The sequence below is a fragment of the Poecilia reticulata genome, chromosome 9 (genome assembly GCF_904066995.2).
Source record: "Poecilia reticulata chromosome 9, P_reticulata-male-v2, whole genome shotgun sequence".
In the NCBI taxonomy this organism is placed as follows: Eukaryota; Metazoa; Chordata; class Actinopteri; order Cyprinodontiformes; family Poeciliidae; genus Poecilia; species Poecilia reticulata.
In genome coordinates this window covers 28,430,756-28,453,032 of record NC_088838.1, presented here as the reverse complement: position 1 = coordinate 28,453,032, position 22,277 = coordinate 28,430,756, and the positions used below count along the sequence as shown (strand labels likewise).

At 37.6% G+C, this 22,277-nt stretch overlaps 4 protein-coding genes across 8 annotated transcripts in view; 2 read left to right on the top strand and 2 right to left on the bottom strand.

The window, feature by feature from the left end:
* The first annotated feature begins 3,185 nt into the window (after positions 1-3,185).
* On the top strand, positions 3,186-4,853 carry LOC145552954 (tripartite motif-containing protein 16-like). The gene is made up of 2 exons (XM_081611145.1): positions 3,186-3,989; positions 4,107-4,853. Exons 1-2 carry the CDS (start codon positions 3,186-3,188, stop codon positions 4,851-4,853), a joined length of 1,551 nt encoding a protein of 516 aa, XP_081467271.1.
* Positions 4,854-8,001: 3,148 nt separating this feature from the next.
* Positions 8,002-11,432, bottom strand: LOC103469909 (ras-related protein Rab-27B-like). Its single transcript, XM_008417965.3, has 6 exons — positions 10,448-11,432; positions 9,744-9,928; positions 8,934-9,019; positions 8,751-8,854; positions 8,530-8,653; positions 8,002-8,331 (listed from the first exon to the last, which is right to left on the bottom strand). Exons 2-6 carry the CDS (start codon positions 9,894-9,896, stop codon positions 8,142-8,144), a joined length of 657 nt encoding a protein of 218 aa, XP_008416187.1. The 5' UTR covers positions 9,897-9,928; positions 10,448-11,432; the 3' UTR covers positions 8,002-8,141.
* Positions 11,433-11,606: 174 nt separating this feature from the next.
* On the bottom strand, positions 11,607-17,396 carry poli (polymerase (DNA directed) iota). Its single transcript, XM_081610843.1, has 10 exons — positions 16,906-17,396; positions 16,716-16,823; positions 16,478-16,642; positions 15,452-15,598; positions 15,055-15,291; positions 13,968-14,146; positions 13,485-13,576; positions 13,269-13,402; positions 12,606-12,826; positions 11,607-12,333 (listed from the first exon to the last, which is right to left on the bottom strand). Exons 1-10 carry the CDS (start codon positions 17,009-17,011, stop codon positions 11,704-11,706), a joined length of 2,019 nt encoding a protein of 672 aa, XP_081466969.1. The 5' UTR covers positions 17,012-17,396; the 3' UTR covers positions 11,607-11,703.
* Positions 13,487-22,277, top strand: part of LOC103469911 (RNA exonuclease 1 homolog) — a 16,675-nt gene continuing 7,884 nt past the window's right edge. For 2 of the 5 annotated variants that reach the window (XM_008417968.2, XM_017306680.2), the window contains exons 1-3: positions 17,950-18,198; positions 19,646-20,973; positions 21,040-21,132. In XM_008417968.2, the coding sequence (XP_008416190.1) occupies positions 18,048-18,198; positions 19,646-20,973; positions 21,040-21,132 (1,572 nt within the window). In that variant the 5' untranslated portion in view covers positions 17,950-18,047. Of the gene's footprint in view, positions 13,608-17,946; positions 18,199-19,645; positions 20,974-21,039; positions 21,133-22,277 lie in introns of those variants that run through there. The other 3 variants (XM_017306681.2, XM_008417969.3, XM_008417970.2) reach the window with 3 other exon arrangements.

Here is a 22,277-nt window from a genome sequence, read left to right as displayed (position 1 = left end):
TGTTTATGTGCTGCTAAACAGCAGCTTATAGGTAGATGGAATTATTGGTTTTTACACATTTTTGAAAGTTTAACAGGTTTGTTTTGGTTTTGAAGAGTCTGCTTAAGTCCCTAAGTTATTTTTTAAACTTTAAATTCACTTTTAGCTGCTGAGTTTTAATCAATATGACCAGATCAACCTGCATGACAAGTTCACCTTTTCTTCGTAATGTGAGCTGGTTCTGAAGTCCTGAACACAGTGGGGAACAGTTTGACCCACTTGGGTCTGCATCAGAGCAAGAAGTCAATAGCCAAAAAAGATGGACTTTTTTTTTAGAGTTAACACTATAAAAAAGTGAATGTTAGTTTATTTCACCTGCTCAACTATAAACTAAGCTTGTAATACTTTCATAAAACAAATTAAATCAATCTTTGTTTTATTATAGAAAAAGAATGTACAGATTAATGGTGAAACCAAACCTTGGAAAGGAGTTTTTCATGTTTGTCTCACGAATAGAAATTGATCCAATTTGCAAATCATTTCAGACTCATTTGGGAAAAAAATATATAAGAATTTTGTTTATTTTCAGCACAAGATCAGGATATGGATCACTCTTCCTCTGAAACGCCTTCTGTATTTTATTGAGGTTATTAAATTAATTAAATGCAGATTTATGTGCATTAAAGTTGCATTTCAGTAAATGTCTATGGGTAATTGTGGTCAGATTTGCAACAAAATTAATGAAAATGTAAAAAAGCTTGGTTTGTACTAGATAAATATCTTGTTATGCCTAACTTTTTGATCTCTTCTAATTTTTGTCCTTGTAAAATAATTACTTTCTCTATCAACCACCTCTCCTCAGGGTTGAAGATTGTATTTGACGGCCACAAATAGCCCCCTATCCCCAGTTTTAAATAAAAGCGGGACAGTTACCCTCAAAATGTAGCTAAAGCTTAAAGACTATCTGAAGGTAATGAATGTTTATCTTTATATTTCAATCCTTATATTTAATCTATTTATTGTTCAAATTTAGCTGGTGTTAGTAGTTAATAGCTTGGTTTATTTGGATCAAATAAGTCGGCGTCTGTCTCGATCATCAAGATTTGAATCACATCTGATTATTTTAAATTCACCAACATAATCTCACAGCTCAAATAACCCAATCATGTTCTCCTTCCAAGCTGCAGGCTCATGGGAGTTTGCTGATGAAACTTTCCGTATTCACTTGAAAGCAACATCAGTGTAAGTGATCAAATCATCTTCCCAATACGAAGCTGAGCTAAAAACTGATGCAAACACAAGAGGGCGATGTTGTCCCGGGTAACGAGTGTAGTGGAGGTTAAAAAACTGTTAGATCACGTTAGTGCGTTGACTAAACATAAATATTTAGGTACATTATGGCGAAAACATCTGAAATTGAATGATTCTCTTTATAAAATCTGAAAAGCTGCATAATTTAATATTTTGACTTAGAAAATTCACTATTTACGAGGCTACCACTGAATTTCTTTCTTCTAATCTACGTTGTATAATTCTCTATTTTTTTCGAGCTTTAATATGAAGGGATAATTATGAACCAACTACAATAAAACAGTAGTCCAATTTAAACGGTCAAAGAATTAACAGAGCAAGACTCCTTTCAAAGTGGAAGACATTGAAGTTCCCCCTTAATAATCAGCGATAAGATGTGTGTGTGTGTTTTGTTTTGCCTTAAAAATAACAAAAAATAGCAGAACACGAAAACTCCAAACATGCCATAGTTGTTCAATCTTTAAAGGGCATGTAATATGCAAAATTCTGTTTTTGTTCCTTTTTATTCTTCCATTTGGATCTTAGCTGTTTCTAAAAACAGCACCAATGCTTCAGACATGTATTTTGTAATGAGTTAATGTGTTTCGGTGTCTGGGAAATTAACTTATGAACACCTCCGGACTGTTAAATTACAGTCGAGGGGATTATGGGGTTACCAGGAACCATAGTAAACATGCAAATGGAGATCTGTAGCGTCAAAGCTCGCTGATCTCAGGGCTTTAAAATATAAATAAATAAATGTGTGCATTCATATGTGCCACCAAAGATTATTTAGCTATTCAAAAGCACCACCAACAATTTTCTATTTTATTACTTTTGTTTTGATTGTTACGTTATGTGGTGCTGGCTCACATTCACGGAGTAATTTTGGTGCAATACCTATTAATACCAAAAGATGGCAGTAATGGCGCATGAGAGAGAAACTGACTTCCAAGCTTTATGCAGAAGAAGCGCGTAACAGAGCGTAAGACTGATGAGTCAGCAGCACAGTGCAGCCACTACTAAAGAATATGTTTTCTGTTTTCACAGGTGGGTTATTTTTTATTGACTTTTTCTAATTTTTATAATTACAGGGCCGTGTTTTGTTGACATGAATTATATTTTGAGATATGTCTGTACATGAGAAGTAAATGTTTACAGGCGCTAGCCTACGTGCTAACTAACGTTAGTGTGACCGTTAATTTCCCTGGGTCTAAAAGCTAAAAACCGTTAGCATCTTAATTGGATAAGTTAGGCTATGTTACGGTTATTTTCCCTTTGATTTTTGGATTAGAGGACAGTTACAAAGTATCTAGATGTATTCAAACACAGGTCCATTATATGTATAAAATTGGAGATGTATTTATATTAATACTGTAATGTATGTTAAGTTCATGATTGTCCATGCTGATTATGTAACAGACTGTACAAACTGTGTAATTACCAAATTACTAATCTTCATATTTGTTCATAAGCAAATATGATTAAAGAAATGCCATGCAGCATTTAAACATGTCTGTTTTGCTTTTAGTAATTTAAAACATGTTTAAATAAATACCAAGAGAAATCCAAATATTCCTAAAGCAGTGGCTCATGAATCAGCAAATGATTGATTTAATAAGACAGACTAGGAAAACTGAATTAAAGGAAAGACAACGATTGGATACTAAAGTTTTGTTGTAAAAAGGGTTCAACGTTGTTTCTCTGTCAAACTGCATTGATTTCTCCTCCCTCATGTTCCTCCTCTCAAACAGAGTCACTCTCAACAGATTTCCTTCTTCCCTCACAGCCAGAGACAATTTGTCAGCCTATAGTGCTGACACGCCTTCACTGCACAAACTCATCACGTGTAGAGCAGAGATCAGGGTGGTTTCATTTCTCTGAAAGTGAAACTTAAACCGTCTCTGAGAGAAGAAATGGCGCAGAAAGGAGTCCAGCTGGACCGAGAGAGTTTCTCCTGTTCAATCTGTCTGGATCTACTGAAGGATCCGGTGACGATTCCCTGCGGACACAGCTACTGCTTGAAGTGTATCGAAAACATCTGGGATGAAAAGAACAAGAAAGGTGACTACAGCTGTCCTCAGTGCAGGCAGACCTTCACACCAAGGCCTGTCCTGGTGAAAAACATCATGTTTGCAGCTTTAATTGAGCAGCTGAAGCTAACTGGACTTGGAGCTTCTCTTACTGATCAGAGTTATTCTGCACCTGAAGATGTGGCCTGTGATATTTGTACTGGGAGGAAACTAAAAGCTATAAAGTCGTGTTTGATGTGTTTGGTGTCTTATTGTGAGAAGCACCTGCAGCCTCATTACGATGTGGCTCAGTTAAAGAAGCACCGGCTGGTGCAGCCCTCCAAGCAGCTCCATGACAGCATCTGCTCCCATCACGATGAGGTGATGAAGATGTTCTGCCGCACCGACCAGCAGACCATCTGTTACGTCTGCATGGTGGATGAACATAAAGGTCACGACGTGGTTTCAGTTGCGGCAGAGAGGAAGGAGAAGCAGAAAGATCTGGAGGTGAAGAGAGGAGAAATCCAGCAGACAATCCAAGATGGAGAGAGAGACATGAAGCTACTTCAGCAGGAAGTGGACGCCATTAAAGTTTCGGCTGATAAAGCAGTGAAGGAAAATGAGAAAATCTTGACTGAGGTAGTTTGTCTTATCCAGAAAAGAATCTCTGAATTGAAGCAGCAGATCAGATCTCAGCAGGAAACCGAGGTGAGTCGAGTCAGAGATCTTCAGGAGAAGCTGGAGCAGGAGATCACTGTGCTGAAGAGGAAAGACGCTGAGCTGGAACACCTCTTATACACAGAAGATGACATCCAGTTTCTGCAGAAATACCCCTCACTGTCTGCTGTTAGTGAGTCCAAACACTCATCCAGCATCAATGTTCGTCCTCTGAGGTACTTTGAAGATGTGACAGCAGCCGTGTCAAAGCTGAGAGATGAACTGCAGGACATCCTGAAGGAGAAATGGACAAACATCTCACTGAAAGTCCCTGAGGTGGATGTTCTACTGTCAGAACCAGAACCAAGGACCAGAGATGACTTCCTACAATATTCACAGGAAATCACCTTGGATCCAAACACAGCTCAGATGAACCTCCTGCTGTCTGAGGGGAACAGGAAGGTGACCCTAATGGATCAAAGTCAGTTCTATCCCGATCACCCAGAGAGGTTGTCAGTTAAGTTCCAGATCCTGAGTAAACAGAGTTTGTCTCGGCGATGTTACTGGGAGGTGCAGTGGGGAGGACAAGGAGGACGAGGAAGTTATGTGGCGGTCGCATACAAGGATGTCTATAAAACAGGATTTGGACAAAATGATAAATCCTGGTCTTTATTTTGTTGCCCAAACAATCACCAATTTTTGCACAACAGCATCCAAACTCCCATCCCTGGTTCTGAGTTCTCCAGAGTTGGGGTTTACCTGGACCAACCAGCTGGTACTCTGTCGTTCTACAACGTCTCAGAGAACATGACTCTGATCCACAGAGTCCAGACCAGCTTCACTCAGCCGCTCTACGCTGGAATACAACTGTACTTCCGGTTTGGAGACACAGCCGAGATCTGTAAACTGAAATAATTACAGCTGTATAAGAAATTAATTTAATGAAGTTAATTATGGTTTCTTTGTTGCTCTTCCTTTCCTTTGATTGATTTTTTTTTTACAAGTGTGCATTATTTTCTACATTAAATTTAGTAAATGAAACTCCTGTCTAGTTATTTAACAACATAATAAAATTAGTTATCAGTGGTAACATCTTTGTAAATAACCTTAGTTCACTGTTTAATTACCAGGATTGAACTGAAATCCATGCAGCTGATTCTGAATCTGTCTTGTGAAATGGATTGAATTGACTGTAAATGTATAAACTGGAAGTGACCCTACATGACATTTGTCAATTATATAAACAAACTAAATTGAAACTGCATCTTTGTATGAATATTGATTCAAATATATTTTTCATCATTGTGTTTGGTCTTCTGAGAAACTTTAAGATGGAGGCATGATCAATGATATGTTATCTGTCATTCAGGAAATATCCATAATCTATCAAACTATGAATTTATAATATTCCTTTAATTATTCACTTTGATAAAATACATTATAATTCTGTATATTTTGTCAAACAGCACCTCTAATGGACATTAGTACAATTCTTTACTGTTCAATTACTATAAGATTATATTTATTTCTTTAAGCATTAATCAACTCTTACAGCCTCCCCAAAAATAAGAAACAAGTCCATCATAGAAATTAACCTGCATTTGCATTTGGGCCTAATTATACTATTTTAAATCATGTTTCATTTATTCCAACACTCCTGGAAAAAAACAGGTTGGTAGGTTTTTGAAGCAAAAATTAACCAACGGATGCAATATTGATTAACTGACATTTACTGACTTCAGTGTTTTTCTTTAAATGTGTATGAAGTCCCATATTCTGGGCACACACAGACACACGCACTGATACCTAAAGGCAATTATGAGCAATCAGTCACCCTGGTATTGATGTTTTTAGACTGTAAGAAGAAGCTGGATTACCTGGAGAGAACCCACGAATACATGGGAGGAATATGCAAACTTTGTGCAGAAAGAGCCGAGGCCGGGGTTTGAGTCCAGGAACATCTTGTTACAAGGTAAAAACACAAGCTATTGATCCACAGGGCAGATGAATAAATATAAATTAAAACTAAACTGTAAGGGGCATAAATAAGTTTAACTGTAACGGTATGCCTTTTTTTGTGCTATTTTTATCAGATAGTTCAGATTGATATGAGCTGAGGAGTTTGACTCAGAAATATATATATATCTGATAAACAGATATAATACTTATTGTTGGTTAGTTGTAGTTTAGAAAAGGTTTATGTTAAAAGCAATAATTGTTGCTCCTTTAATTTCCCCACAAATGCTGCGTATGGTTGCATTGATGCCATCTGCTGGATCACTTTCGACACCGCTCTGTAACACAAACATCTATTAGATCATTACAAAAAGAAAAGAAAAAAATACTTTTTTTTATAATACTTAGCAATTTCATAAACATAAAGTATTTTATTCATTGTATTTGTATGTTCAGTACATGCCTATGGGTCCAGGTCCATCACCACTTGTGACAATAATATTTTTATAAGAATGTTTTCCAAATGGAAAGGAAAATATGAAAGGTTGCATTTTTATCAGTAAAACCTAAAAACAAAACAAAAAAATGAAACCTTCAGTTAATATTATGACTGTAAAATCAGTTTATTGTTGCTGACTGAATGTTTAACTTTTTTTTTCCTATGCTTTTAACATTAAATTACATCTTACACAGATTACAACAAATAACAAATGTGACTTTTCCAATTATAATGATGAGGTGTATTTTATTTTTTAATTATGGACCAGTTATGACAGACATCCGAACTAAGAATGCAGAAAACAAAAAAAACTGAGTCATTTAATTTTCATTGAGACACTTCCAGCAGATGTGATATGCATCATTTGTTACAACACTGCTGTGTAATAACTCAGTTAATTTTTAAGCAGAAAATACATGTCAGCTGTATTTTCTCAATGTGAAATAAAGAAACAACTGTGAACAAGGTTCTGATCGAGCTTGATCCACTTTCCTCCCCAAATTTACTTCCACTTAAAACCATGATACTTTTTAAAAAAACTTCTAGAATTATTTCTTGATTATTTTGGCAGAATGACCGGTTATGATTATTGCAAGCAACAATCTTAGAATGCGGAACATTCTAAGATTCTCATAAGGGGAAAATCTAGACAAAAAATTGTGCCATGGAAACTTGGCTTAAGTAATCTAACTGAAATACAGGGTATTAGTCCCTGACTGACCTGTTTTAAAGGTCAAATGCAAAATGCAGTGTTTGTTCTTCTATTTGGGTCTCAACTGCTTCTAAAAACAGACCAAGTGCTTAAAAACGACAACTCCCAGTCGTTTCTGTGTTTTTTGGTAAGCCATTTAAAAACCTCTTGATTGTGGAGTTACATTCCACAGGCACTGCACCGTTGCCTAGCAACCCCAGCAAAGCCCAGCCTGTAACCTAGCAACCTAAGTGGAGCTCCAGCACATGCAGTAAAATGGCTGCTGGAAAAGACAAGTGTTTTGTTGTTGACTTACTATCTAAAAGCGTTTTTTCAAAAATGTACGGCTGTATAATTGCAGATCTGTTTGCACCATTTATTTGTATTTAAAGTGACAAGAGGCCCTAAAACAACTCATTCTGGAAAGAGCTGAAAATAGTCAGAAGTGAACAGACTAAAATGTCATCATCTGAGAATCTAAAAATGATTTTGTGCAAAAAATGTTATGAACATGTTTTGTATAGACTATAGACGTATCCTAACCTGTTGAAGGAAGCTTGAAGGGTCACCTTTAAACAAACAAATAGACATAGCATATGTACTTGCAAGATTTATGTGATGAGAAATAATGTAAAAAAAAAAAATATTAAGAAAATACTATTATGAGTATAATATTAATACTTTTAAGAATTTATAAAATTACTCACAGAAATCAATAAAAATAATAGCACTTTGTAAACTAGCTAAGTTTCTTTGTATAAATTCACTTTGTGCCTTTGAAATTCTCAAACATTTGTTTTCATTTGCATTTTCTAATCAGGTAAGACTAATGAAGAAGTTTGTTTATATATATATATATTAAGTTCATAACTATATACTTTATTGCTTCTTTGTTTTGAAAACAAACTAGAAGGACAAACTGACAAAAGTAGTTTATTCTGTTCTTGACACAACAAGAGAAACCAAAAGAAATATGGGAGATTCCAATAAATCTTTGTCTAAATACCATTTTTTAAAGTCTGTTTCTCTTACGTTGTTGGTGCTGCTGCTGGGAACATTAACAAGAGCACCACCTCCTGACGGGGGCCTCCTCCACCTCATGGCTGGCCGTAGGGCTGCCGTTGGGTTCAGAGCCGGGGGCCCCATACGTGCTCTGCTCCATCCTCTTCATCACTAGGTTCAGCAGGGTGAGCACAGCGGCATCCACATTCACTCCTGACACAGCGCTCGTCTCAAAGTAGGGGACGCTGAGGGAAACAGAAACATTTCACAAAACTGTACAAGATGCAGCATCTTCAAATCAGTTCATGAGATCGACAAATATTTTTATCTTTACATTTTATTTTGCTTAAATGTCTTTAAAAGGATATCTCAGGAAAACAATCCTATCAACAGATAAAAGGCCAATCTTCCTTATTGATAAAAACTGGTCAGTTTCCACTCACCCGTATCTGTCAGCCATCTCTCTGGCCAGTTTGGCGTTCACGTTCCTCGTGTCTCTGATGTCTGCCTTAGTGCCCACCAGCACCACATCTGGGTTATCGCAGTATGCGTTGGCCTGAAGCTGACCTGCACAAACACAAGGGAAACTGCTTCAACTAACCTGAAACCACGAATCAACCAGGCTTAGAAATCAACAGGAGGGAAACGAGAAGACACAACATACTCATCCAGTTCCTGACGTTAACAAAACTTTGCTGATTGGTCAAGTCGAACATTAACAGGAAGCCCATTGCATCTCGGAAGAAAGCCGTTGTTAGGCTGCGAAACCTTGGAATGAAGGATATTTACCCATTCTAGTAAAGAGCATCTTCTTAACACACATCAATGTCAAAAATGTCAAACTTACCTCTCCTGACCCGCTGTGTCCCAGAGCTGGAGGTGGACTCTGAAGTTCCTCTCACTCGTCCCATCAGCACCGGTTCCCGTGTAAACCTGAACCAAACAACTCCATCGTCATTTACTTGGAAAACCAGGACAGCTTTGTTTCAATCAGGATGAAAAAAAAAGTCATTAGGGGCGATCCTCAAGGCTCTAACTTTGTTATCTTTATTCTCCACCTAGGTCAGATTATATAATTTCAACATACGTTATGCTGATGTTACCAAACTTTAGGTTTCTTTCACCAAATTACCAACGTCCCTTAGAATCAACAATAAACCTTAACATATTTAACATTGGTTCACTCCAAGGACATGTGATCTAGTCAGCCATGTTCAGTGTTATCAACATTCAATTCAATTGAAAAATACTTTATTGATCCCAAAGGGAAATTAAATGTTATTGTAACTCATTTAATTAAAGAGTTGTTGTAGATGGTAATGGCTGTGGGCAGAAGTCTCTGACTGTTTGACCATCACAGTTCTTCTGATGGTCAAACTCTTGTTTCATTTTAAATGCAGTAATATCTTAAAACATGATACATTTTAATGTAGAGCATCAATTTAACATATGATGTAGAAATTCTAGGGATATATTACAAACAGTTTAAATCAGATATTTACATACACTGAATAAAAACACAAATCAGACCAAAATGTTCTTGTTTTAGCTTAGTTAGAATGACCAAAATGATTTATCTTGGCATGTTTTTGTTTCATATTGAACTTGTTTATATAATGGAAGGAGTTTAGCTAGTTTTATCTTCCCCAGCACTCACCACTCTCTTTTCCCTGAAGTCAATTCCCACCGTGGTCGTGAACTTCCTGTTGAACTTGCCATCCGTGTACCTGTAGAGGAAGGTGGTCTTTCCCACGCCTGAGTCGCCGAGTGCCAGCAGTTTGATCAGATAGTCATAGTCCCAGTCCACCATTGTGCTGCTTGGTTGAACCTGCGAACGACTCTCTGCGGATTTTTATGGGAGTTCAGACACATTAGAGTGATTTTCAGTAAATCCTGACAGGGCGAGTTAAATTCTTCCATCAAAGCTACTGTTTTCCTTCTGCATGACCATCAGAGAGGCTTAACAGCACATAATAACTCCCTGATCACAGAAGGACAAGCACATGACTGGGGCTGGATTCCACATGAGCAGTCAAATGCCTCTGGAGTTTTTCCTGAATTCGCTCAGCAAAATAAGAATCCTTTCATTGACTTAGAGAGCTACGCCGCTGAGGTCATCGTTATGAGATGTGGCGCTGACTAGGAGCAGCCTGACAATCAAAAACTGAGTGGATTTCATTTAAAAATGATAAACAGTCAATTACTATTGCTAATGTAGGTATCGTAATACTTTAAGGTGATTGAAAATTCAACCAAACAGCAGTAAGTAGCATTTCTGTGAAACTGACAGATTATTTAAAGAATGAAGCAGATTTAGTTTCCTAAAATTCTCAGCACTATTGAATGTGACAGGAATCTTACCGATCTATCTGCTGGAAGCACAAACATCCAATCAGAAGCCGTTCACCACTTTATGAAATAAAACTATTAGCTGTCATGAAGTGAAGGCACATTGCAGACCCTGAACCTTTTCTCTCGCCTCACATGTGATCCGGGGAGGAGTTTCCAGCCTGAGATCTGGGCGGAGCCGCGCTTACAGCCTGTTTACTGCTGGTTCTCGTGAAGGAAAGGAGGGTTGGGAGGGGAAGAAAAGTCAGAAAATTCTACTAATAATGTGCCGCCTTGGATTTTAGTTTTAAAAAACATCCCAGTGAGGAATATGGCCCACTTTACAGACTGTGTAATCCTGCTTCTCTTAATATTCTACAAAAACAACAAAATTTAAAGCTGACCTAAAATTCTTTCTTTATATGGTCTATAGAAAACATGTTATTTACATTTTTACACAAAATTGTTCTTAGTTCATTTTAGTCTGGTCAGTTCTGCCTATCTTGAGCTTTCAGAATCAGATGTTTTAGAGCCTCTTGTCACTTGAAATCCAAATAAGCTGCTGTTGGTCACGCCTCCCAACTCAATGTTTACACTCACCTGAAAATGGCTGCAAATAAATGCGCAATTACACAACTGTATATCCTTGAAAAGCAGAAGTAGAGCCTTCTGCACAACCAACAAGAATACAGCAAGTTGTTTCTAAATGTCTTTTCCAGCAGCCATTGTACAGTGTGCATACATCTGTAAAACCAGCTCCACATGTTGGCGCACCACCTGGGTCGCTAGGTGACAGGTTGGGCTTTGCTCGGGTTGCTAGGTAACGGCGCAGTGTGACTCAACAATAGGGACGCTTTGAAACGGGTCGTTTTCTACACATCAAAAAACTTATTGCCAAAAACCGTTTTTTGAAAACAGTTTTTGGCCGTTTTCAAAAAACGGCCAAAAGCTAATAAAATAACTAATAATTTTAGTTATTTTGGGTGGAGGGGTGTTTTCTTTTTTTAAGCACATGAATTGTTTCTAGAAGCAGCTGAGACCCAAATGGAATTACAAAAACATTGCAAAACATGAATTTTGCATAATAGTTTGCATTTTAAACCATTTTTTTCTATTAAAATAAAGTCATTTATTGAACATAAGGCTCCATAACATTACTTTTAATTTGCTGTAGCGACACTGAAAATCAACGAGCAGTGAGAGGTTTCTTTTATTTTCCTAGAACCTAGAAGCGAGAACAGTAACTCTTTAGAGAAACAAAGTCCTCATTATGACCCAACTGTTTTTCTCTAACAGGGTTTAAAATACTTGTGCAGATTATTCGACTGGCTGCTCCTTCCTTCAGCCTTTCTGTCTTTGCCTTTGGAGATGGAGCCTTTTCCTGTTTTCCTGGATGACGGAGTCTTCAGAACCGGGTTCTGCTGCTTCCATTCAGACATGAGCTCCTTCTGGACGTCCGGGGGAAGTTCAGAAAACACCTCAGGGTCCACGTTTCCCGGGATGTTACAGTCAGATGACCGGGGGAGCCATAATTTGTCCTGCTCCATGGCGTTTTCTTCAGTAATTACTCTCATTCCTGCCGGCTGCTGGTGATTCATTCTGGACCAGTCTGCTTTCATCGATGAATCGTTTTCTGGAGGCTCGTGTTTCGACATGTGGCTTTGCAGGGAGTTCAGATAATCAGGAGATAAAAGTTCCTTCTGGATTTCTTCTGGAAGGAGCCTGAACACCTCCGGGTCAACGTGCGGTGGCGGTTTGGTTTTGTCCGAATTTATTCCCTCTGTGCTGCAGGACGCTTCATAGTTTTCCTCTGATTGTTCAGAGTTACAAGTCATTTGACCTTTTGGTGGAACATTTCTGCTGCATTCACTGATCTGATGGTCCAAAAGGCAACTGTCAGCATTCTGGGCTGAATTATTCTGCAGGAACAAAACAGCAGAAGAAAAGCTTTAATGATCTAATAAATTACTAACAACAGAGCAACAATGCACAAGATACACAAAACTAGATCAGTTAGATTAGCATATTATAGAAATTTGATTAAAGTAAATGAGTCAATTTCATAGTTAACAGATAATTATTTTGTTAGCTTTGATGAAAAACAATATTGATCTTTTATTTTTCTGCTCAAATAGAAAAAAAAATAATTATTTTTTAATTCATAAAAAGTTGCATTAAAGCCCATGATTACCTGGTTTTGTATGGACAATATCTGGGTTTTCCTGGGTGATGCGTTGTGCGTGAAGAATGACGTGATGGCACCCTTTCCGCTCGCAGCCGGCCCTCTGCTCTGCAGGTTACTGAAGCAGACGTTGATGAGTGTGAGGTGAAATGCCGTGCTGCAGTCCACCATCTTATGGAAGAGCTTCACAGCCAACAGGACCAGCTGTGACACGGCGTCTTCAATGTTCCCTGGGGATAATTGATCATTTTGAATTTTCCCCAAAATGAAAGGAAAAATAGAATATCTCCATTTATGCAACTAAGCTTACGCCTCAAAGCTTATCTGATTTTTATAAAACTAAGTTCAAAGTGCATCAAGTTCACTTTTGGGGCTTTACATGTCGAAAAACTAAGAGATTTTATTTTTAATGCATATAATGAACCTAAAAATGATTTAATTTGGCAATAATAACTGAAAGAATTTCGACGCATGGAGAATTTTTGCATCAAGTTTGTGGAAACAAAGAAAGTTATTACGCTCATCATTTACAATCAAAAACTAAACCAAAACCTGAAAATGTTACTAAACATATAGTTCAAATTTGCACATGTATAAACGGACAACCATTATGTCCTTTTGGGCATTCTTCAAAGCAATATTAATGTTTCATTTCCTGTAACTTCAGCCTACCAGAGACGATCTTCTGTCCGACGCCGCCTGGGATTGGGCCCTGGCGGCTCTCCCTGCTGAACCACTTGTTGGTCGCTGAGTATCTTCGTATTGTGAGCCTGAAGGTTTGAGGCTGACGGCCATCTTTGTGCATCCTGGTTTTTACAAGCAAAACACAATTTTAAAAGAAAAATTATGTTTAATTCCAGAAACACGCGGATTTAGTGATGACCCGACCTTTCCACCAGACTGCCAAGCAGCTCCTGGATCTTTGCCATGACTTCCTTCACTGAACACATTTTCCTAAAGGAGTCTTCATCACTGAGAGACTGGAACATAAAGAGGACAACAATGTGGCCAGTAAATACACCAACATTCACTTATAATAACATATAATCATAATACTGGAGTTTGCAAACATCACACTTTCTGTATGGAATTCTTAGTGATAAAACAAATGAGTTTGAAAGGACAAAAGTATTTAGATTTGAGTGTGAATATTTTATATATATATATATATATATATATATATATATATATATATATATATATATATATATATATATATATGTTAAATTAACAAGCAGTAAATCGGTAAATTAAGAAGCACTTTCCTTGTTTTTTTGGTTGCAGGATTATTTAATTAATAAAGAACTTAAAAAATATTCTCAGTAAACCACAATTTTATTTTGTGGAGGTAAATTTGGGGCTGAGTCCTACCTGTGGGGCCCCAGTGGGTGTGACGGCTGATTCATCAATGCCGAGAGCCAGATTCCTCAGGCGCTGAGCGGTGGTACCCCCCAACTCCCTCGCCAGGTCACCCAGAGGGCAGAGCTGCAGGTCTTTCACACTGACTAACCCCAAAGCTTGAAGCCTCTTGGCCGTTTGGTGGCCCACGCCTGAAAGAAACCCCAGAAACACAGAAACGGAACATCAACACCATTTAAAATATCGGAAGGTGTTCCCCAGGGATGTGTTTAAGCCTCCTTTTATTCCTTATACTTCGAAATGAGACGTGGCAACTGCAAACAGAATCATTTGTAGGTCAATGACCCAGTTATTTATGCTTTGTTAAGTTGCGTTACTTTTACTGAAAGCTGCTTAAGATCAAATTGGTTGTGAATGAAAAAAAAAACAAAGTTTATGACTCATTTCATTCTTTCATCAGGACAGCTGGCCCTACAATTGTCAAACTAGATGGCAAAATTATAGAGAAATTAGGGCGATATGGACAAAACAAGCGTTTTATATCATTTGATATCAATAATTATTGATTTGTTTTTTGGTTTAAATATCTGAAATACTTCCAAACTGGTGGTGTGACCTTTCCTGTTTCGTCCCCAGTTTTCACTCACTGCTGTTGTTTTTTACTTTTAAGCAGTTGTGAGGCACAGTGGTGAAACCTGAAACTGCTGCTGCGCCAGTTACTCAACAGGCTGTTGCTAGGTAACCAAAGAGTGAGTGAGTTAGTTGATGCCACCTTTCTTGTTTAGCTAGCTGTGAGAGGCTGAGCGTCTAAAGCCATTCCTCTGCCTACATCTCCCAGAAGGCTGTGCGTTATTATTGAATATTCCATCAGACGTATTATCTATTCATATTGATTTTGTTTCTATCACAATAAGAATTGTTATCAATTTACTGCCCAGCCCTATGAGAAATGACTTCATATAAATACGTATGAATTTGGCTATCTATAATACAAGATCAGTTAAACTTGTTTTAATATTAAGCTTTTGTTTTAAAAAGTTTAATTGTAAAAAATCTTTGAATGAGTTAATCCAGCTCTGAAATGTTTTAGGGTGGGTACCTGGTACTTTTCTGAGGCCACTCAAACATCCCATAATATCGTCAACGTTCTCCTGCAGTAAAACCGTTTGCTGGTTTGGTTTGAAGGTGCCTGAAACCAGTTTGGCCAGCAGCTTGTTTGTGGCGACGCCAGCACAACCAGTCAAGCCGATCTTGCTGCGGATCGCGTCTCTCATCTCTGCTGCAATGTGCGAACCAATAGCCAGCCTTGGATGGTGGCTAGCGTTAGCATCAGCACCTGCACAGGGGAAGGAAAACGGGCTAAAGGAGAACCTTTAGGTGTGAAACTGAAACTGCCAGGCAAATATTTCACAGATGTTAGCGTCTTCGCTCTTTCACAAGGCAGTTTCAGTCAGCCAGATGTTCAGCTGCCAACCAGAAGAACATTTTTAACTTACTGGAATGATTGAAGACATTTCCTTTAAATGAGAGGCTGTCGGACTCTGATATCCGAGCCAATCTTTGTTCAACCATTCCTGTGACATCCACAAAGTTTTCGTCAAATCCAAGCCTCTCTACCAGCGGACAGAAAGACAGCAGGAGCTCTGAGCAGGAAGCAGAAAGGCAAGGTAAGCAAAGAAATGTAAAGTATTTGAGAGTTCTGCTGCAGAACACACAACTTCATTAATCATCAACAATCTAAAGAGTTTTCAGTTTTACAGCTGCTGACGATGCATTCACAAGAAATTTGCTTACCTTTGCTTGCTTGTTGGCTAAAATCTCATACTTTTCCACTAAATTCTGGTTTCTTAAAAATTAAAAATCACCTTTCTTGTGACAACCCCAAACCAGAGCTGGATAGAGTACGCACAAATTGTACTCAAGTGATATTAGCACTACTTCAACATATTTTAATCAAGTAAAACGTAACTGTCCAAGAAATTAATCAAATAAGAGTAAAAAGGTATTTGGTAAAGAATTACTCAAGTACTGAGTAGCTGATCAAAAAACGTCAATCATCTAATATTTAAAAATCACATCAACAGATGGAACCAAAATATAGTTATGTGGAAATTTTGGTATTTTAAATAGAGGTGGGTGATATTGCCCCCCCAAAAAAGTCACAATATATTTTTAAATACCTCAATAACAACAAGCAAAAAAATATTCCACATTTTTTGCTTTTCCTTATTTTAATTTTATTTATTTATATATTTATTATTAAACTTTCTATTATAATATATACTTTTAAAAATATTAATATATAAATATATCACACAATATGTTTAATGCGTCAAAGAAAATACAAAATATATCAATAGAAATGTAAACTAAATAAACCAACAAAAAAACAGTCTGAAATCGGCTACCAAATGGTTTTTGCTTCTAAGGATGTGTCTACAGACTTCTAATTAATGGGGTGTTTTACTTATTTCTCACATTTTTTCTTTTAAAAAGCCTCGTGAAATATTCCCCAGGCTCACCTGTGACTTGGTAGGACATTTCTCTGTAGTGTGTCAGGTCTTCTCCTTTAACCAGCACCAGTTCAGGACATTTCTCCTTAGCATCAGTAACAGACATCAGCTTGGTGACGCCCCGCTCCCTTGCCACATAGTTACAGGTGACTATGATGTATTTCTGCTGTACACCTGATGATATGAGAATAGGTTTCAATTTTTACCTTGAAAACAATTATTTTTATATTCTTTACTGGCTTTGTACCTAAAGGGACATCTCTTAGAGCTGGGTTTCTGATCATTTCCACCTGAGCATAAAAGCAGTCCAGGTCAAAATGCAGAATAACTCTGTGTGCCGATTCAATGACTGGCCCTGAAATTAAACCATAAAACAAATCACACACAATATTCGTCATAGCTCCAAGTGAACTTAGGTTTCTAGCGTCAGAGTTTACCAGAAGCAGCAGCTGGAGAAGTGGCGGGACAAACCGCAGCTGAATCCACGAAACAAGTTTTCCACTCGGTTTCATCTTCCTCCACCTCACCGTCACTGTTATCCATCTCAGAAAGATTAATGTTAGCGAGTTTGTTTACTCTGCAACACCAGACGTGACGCCCCGAAGGTCCTCACTGCATAAACGGGAGGTAACGCCTGCATGAGCATCCGGAACAAACGTCAACATCGCCGCCATATTGACAGTGGCATTTTTTGTTCTGACTGGAAAAAAAAGTGGGCAGAAATATTCCAAAAGTTCATGTAATGAATTAATAGTAACCAAAAACCGATCAGTAACTATTACAACGATTTACTTTGAAAAATACGGACTACCTGATAGTTTTAGTACAGATTAGTAAAACAAAATAATCAAAAAAGGATAATGTTGGATAATAACTTTCAACGATTGAACAGTCGACTTCCATAAACCTCTTCATCACCAGAATGTCATAAAAAACACTTTAAATAGTATTTAAATACTTTCAGTATCCTCCCTCAACCCCATTCCCTAATGTAGGATTGACTCTATTAATACTTTTAAAAATATAGCTGAAAAGTGTAGTCATAATAAGTAAAACTGGGTTAAATTAATTTATTTTTTATATTTTTGAGGTAGTTCAAGATTGTTTAATACTAATTTATCTGACTTTTTTTTACAGATCACTTTCAGTTTTGTCTTAGATATCACCATTTTAACAACTGCAATGGGCATAAGTCAATGTATATTTAAGATAAAAAAGATTGTTAAAAATGAACTAACGATAAACAGTGCTTCTACTGTTCCTGGTTTCCTCTCACAATGTGGCGGATGTGCAGTCTACTTCAACAGTATACAACAGCGCCATCTCACGTTGTGGATGAATTACTGCGGAAAGTAAAATCATCTTAAGAAACAAACAATGTTTCTTAAGTCAATGAAAGTAAGCAGAGTGATTATAAATATGTATGCGGTACATTTCTAGAATTATTTGTTTAGTTATTATAATAATTATTTAATTTCATAATTTATCGCGACGTTTGCACAGCCTATATAAGTGGGAGCTAAATGCCCGGCTGAGGTTCGCTGTTAATGTAGTCTAATTGTTTCGACAATTTTCCGCCATGTTTCCTTCCTCTGGTCTTTTTATTCACATAAGCTGTCCTTTTTCGCTACGTGGGCTTTGTGAGAGGCCTCATTGTTTATACAAACACGCCGCAGAATCGAGGGAAACGTTTGGTGGCTTGTATAAATCACCCGTGGTGGATTTAACAGGTCAGTGGGTTTACATGAGTTAACTTAATGTTTCTAAAGTTTAATTTGATGCGTCAGCGCATTTTACATGAAAAGAAACAAAAACACTTCCGCATTGTGTGACCCTTTCACCTGGTTTATCTAGAAAAAGCTTTGAAGTCATTGAGAGATTATGAGTCAAGATGAATCAAATTAAGGTTGCAACCAAACATTTTAGATTTATCAAAAAGAAAAAAGTATTTTATAGCTGTGTATTTGCTGTGCCCGATATTAGAGTTCATAAAATTATTTCGGATGCTTTAAAAGTAAAGTAAATTTTAATGGTTCCAGTCTTAATCAGTTATTTTCTACACCTGATAACTATTAATGGATGATTGTTGAATTTATTTTCATTGCAGTAACATGATCTTACTGGAAAATGAGGAAAAAGCCAACCTTTAACTTGGGTACATTTATTTTGTTGGGGTTTACTAAGAAAAATGGGTGTAGTATTTTTAAATCTCATTCTTTATCAGCAGGACAACACTTAGTGTTTGATCATATTTGTGTTTTATCATAGTTTGGGTCAATAATCCTAACGTGTCTCTGTTCCATCTTTGTGTTGGATCACAGAGTCCTCATTGCTATAAACGTACACCAGAAACACAGAAATTAGAGATTTGTTGGTGGAAGTGTTTTGCACTGAATTAGGCATTGAGATTTTTTTAAATCTTAACTTTTCTAGATGCATTTCAGTTTCCAGTGGCATCCCAAAGGGGGGGACTCCAGGTGCCATGACCCCTTTTTGAAAAATGTTGCCTTCCCAGAAAGTCATGTTCAGGTCATAGAAAGGCATACATACTCATCTTCTTCAATTAAGACATAAATGTAAAATTCGATAAACACATACATGTAGAAAATTTAAAATTCATTAATATAAATATATTATTTTACTTGTCTGGCCATCTCTATGAAAATTTTCTGCTGCTTTTCCATTGACCATAAAAATGGAATTACAAAAATAAATTTGCTTAATGGAAACGCACCAGTTTAAGAAAAAAAATCATACTTTTCTATACAAAGATTTTCACTTGGATGAAGCTTTATTTTTCCACAGCCGTATCAAAACCAAATTATTCCGCAAAACTGGAATGGAAACTTTTTTTTTCTCTTTTTTTTTTTTGCATCACACGAGTCACATGAACTACGACATTACTACTGGTGGAAGTAGTAGGCGGATGATGGTGTGGCATGTTTATAATGACTTATCGCATGACCAAACTTATTCACATGTGATTTTAACAGACTTTCTTATGTAATGGAAACTTTCCAATTGCAAAATTTTGTTTTTTCAATATTAGCGGAATATCTACAAGGTTTTGTGAACATATGTAATGGAAACTCAACTACTGTTAATTTTACTAAGGAGTTATTTATGCCTTGTGTGTGTTGCACAAATGGTAATATCTATTTTTTCTGTGACCAACAGGGGATGAGTGTGACAGCGATTTTACAACAGTTAACGACAACTCCCTGTATGAGCTGGAACAACTCGATAAGCAGATTGAATCTGTAAGGCACGAAGTGGAGCAGGAGCAGCGGCGGCTCTCAAGCTATCAGACTAACCAGGCAGACAAAAGCAACAATAAACTCTCAACAAAGTTTGAAACAAACCTTTCTTATGGATTTTCTTCTAGCAAAAACCATAAATCACACGTTCAAGCAAAGAAATATGTGGTCGACAACTCCAAGCCGAGGACTGATTTAGAGTACGATCCGATGTCCAATTTTTCTGCTGCTTTGCATTCTTACAGCTCATCAGGAAAGGAAGCGAAGAGCCGACCAGACGGGAAGAGCTCCAGGTCTTTTGGTGAAAAGCCGTCCACTCATCAAGCCCAGATGTACCGACCGCGATCCCCAGAAATCCTCGACGACGACTCTACTGAAGATGGTGTCCTGGTCATTGATGTTTCTCTGTCACCTGACAAAACGTTGGATCAAACTCGACACACTTCTGACTCAGGAAAATCCTTCCAAAATACAGAAAGAGACTTGAAGGAGATTAAGGCGGTGAATGTTTATCTTGATTTTCAACCTCAGATGGTAAAAACTAAGGTGGTAAATACTGCTTCCTGTGATGAAGCAGACAAAGTCCCTGAGATCCACCCTGCGTCTTCTACTTTGGACAAAACAAAAGATTACAGCAAGGTTGACAAGAATGTAGTCGACTTAACCGGATGTTTAGAAGAGCTTGAAAGAGAGTGTGAGAATACTGGTTTCCAGTCCCCTGAAAGAAAAAAGAAATGGACTGAACCTGGAAGTTTTTCCTTTCTCTCAGATCAACCAAGCAATCCTCCGATGGAGTCGACTTGTAAAGCTGAGAAAAAATGTAAATCTCAAAATGTACTTGTTTGTAAACGATCAGATCCCAACACTCAACTTAAACAAACCTCAATAATGGACCAGGACAAACTCAAGGTTCAGAGCCAGTTATGCGTTTTACACAATGGTGAAAAAACAGAGATGAAAGATTTCACCAACCAGAAACAAGTGGAGGCAGCACAAGGCAGCAGCCAGATTCAAATTCACAATGTCAGATCTGTGAATCCACACAGCAGATCTGAATCAGCGGAGCAGCTGCTGCAGGAGGAAGATGAAGCAGTGATAATAATAGACTCCAGTCCTGAGGATGAAGATCACGAAGATGAGGTAAATTACTCTGAGCTTTCTGAAAGCGACCCAATGGAGGAATGCTACCGGATCTTCATGGAGGCAAACACCGAGGAGAAGGGAAGCGAGGAGCAGAGCGGCGCGTCTGTAGGTGTATCGAAATGAGTCTTTATTTTAGCGTGAAGATTTTCTGATTCACTCTTTCTGTTCCAGATTGGAGCCGAAGTGGAAACACCAGAGGAGTACGCTGCAACTCAAACTTTAACCGGGAGGAAGAGGTTGGCTCACGAAGCCAAGAACTCGGAGGTAAACGCTCCAAACATCATAGTTCAATGTCACATGACAAACTCAAGGGCCAAATGTGGCCCGGCACAGGTTTTTATGTAGCCCTCTAGTAGGGCTGAACAATACGGCTGAAAAACGTATCACAACTTAAGTGTTTCATTCATAATTATTGATTATTAATTAGTTTTTAAATATCTGAAATATTACCAGTTCAGTGGTGTAACCTCTCCTATTTTATTCAGTTTTCACACTGTTGTTTATAAAGCAGTTACGAGGCACGGTCATGAAACTTTAAACTACTGCTGCGCGAGTTACACAACAGGTTGTTGCTAAGAAACCACAAGTTCCTCAGCAAGTTGTTGCTAGGTAACCGTGAGTGAGTGAGTGAGTGAGTGAGTGAGTGAGTGAGTGAGTGAGTGAGTGAGTGAGTGGGTTGGTTGGTTGGTTGTTACCACCAACCTTGCTGTGAGAGGTTTAGCAGCTAAAGTCTTTCCTCTGCCTACATCTCCCAGAAGGCTGTGCGGTTCTGGATCGAAGTTCTGTGAAATTGTTGCTATTCTATCGGGCGTATTATCTGGTGATATTGATCACGTGTCTATCACGATGTATATTATTGATTTATTGCCCAGCTCTACCCTCTAGACTCCATAGGGACATGTAATTGAACTCTCAAGATAACAGTTGTGTGCTTAAATATTATTTTATCAATCAAATCAAAGCAGGGGTTTTTTCCCCAAAATTAGCCCATTCAGTCCTTATAGTTTGTATTTTTTATTTTTATTTATTTATTTATTCTACAGTTGTGGAAATTCAGACAAAATCAACAGACTCCCCTCAATTTTACATGATTTTTTTTAACTTAAATCTTGTTTTTGTGAAGTATATGAAAACAAAAACACGTAGTTGCCCCATTTTTCCTTAAGCATTATTTCTTTGAATCTTAGGGTGAGAGTTATTTTTTTCATTGAAAATATTTTATGACTGGAAGTTTACTGCAAATCTGCAAAAATGGTCAAACATTGGGGTTTGTGATTCTAACTCCCACCTGCAGGTGGCAGTAGTTCTTACTTTTACTCCACTGCTGACTCATAGTTTGTGATGGATGTGGAGAGAAAAGAAAAAGTCACATCTAAAGACATTAATAAGTGGAAATATTGCAAATATTT

Coding starts and splice junctions, on each gene's coding strand:
- LOC145552954 (XM_081611145.1), top strand. CDS start 3,186: ATGGCGCAGAAAGGAGTCCAGCTGGACCGAGAGAGTTTCTCCTGTTCA. Junction 3,990..4,106: donor GATCTCAGCAGGAAACCGAG/GTGAGTCGAGTC, acceptor CAGTTTCTGCAG/AAATACCCCTCACTGTCTGC.
- LOC103469909 (XM_008417965.3), bottom strand. CDS start 9,896: ATGGTGGACTGGGACTATGACTATCTGATCAAACTGCTGGCACTCGGC. Junction 9,020..9,743: donor ACTTCAGGGAAAAGAGAGTG/GTGAGTGCTGGG, acceptor TGTTTGGTTCAG/GTTTACACGGGAACCGGTGC. Junction 8,332..8,529: donor GAGATGGCTGACAGATACGG/GTGAGTGGAAAC, acceptor TGTTTCCCTCAG/CGTCCCCTACTTTGAGACGA.
- poli (XM_081610843.1), bottom strand. CDS start 17,011: ATGGATAACAGTGACGGTGAGGTGGAGGAAGATGAAACCGAGTGGAAA. Junction 15,599..16,477: donor AATGTCCTACCAAGTCACAG/GTGAGCCTGGGG, acceptor CTTCCTGCTCAG/AGCTCCTGCTGTCTTTCTGT. Junction 12,334..12,605: donor TATTGTCCATACAAAACCAG/GTAATCATGGGC, acceptor TTGTTCCTGCAG/AATAATTCAGCCCAGAATGC.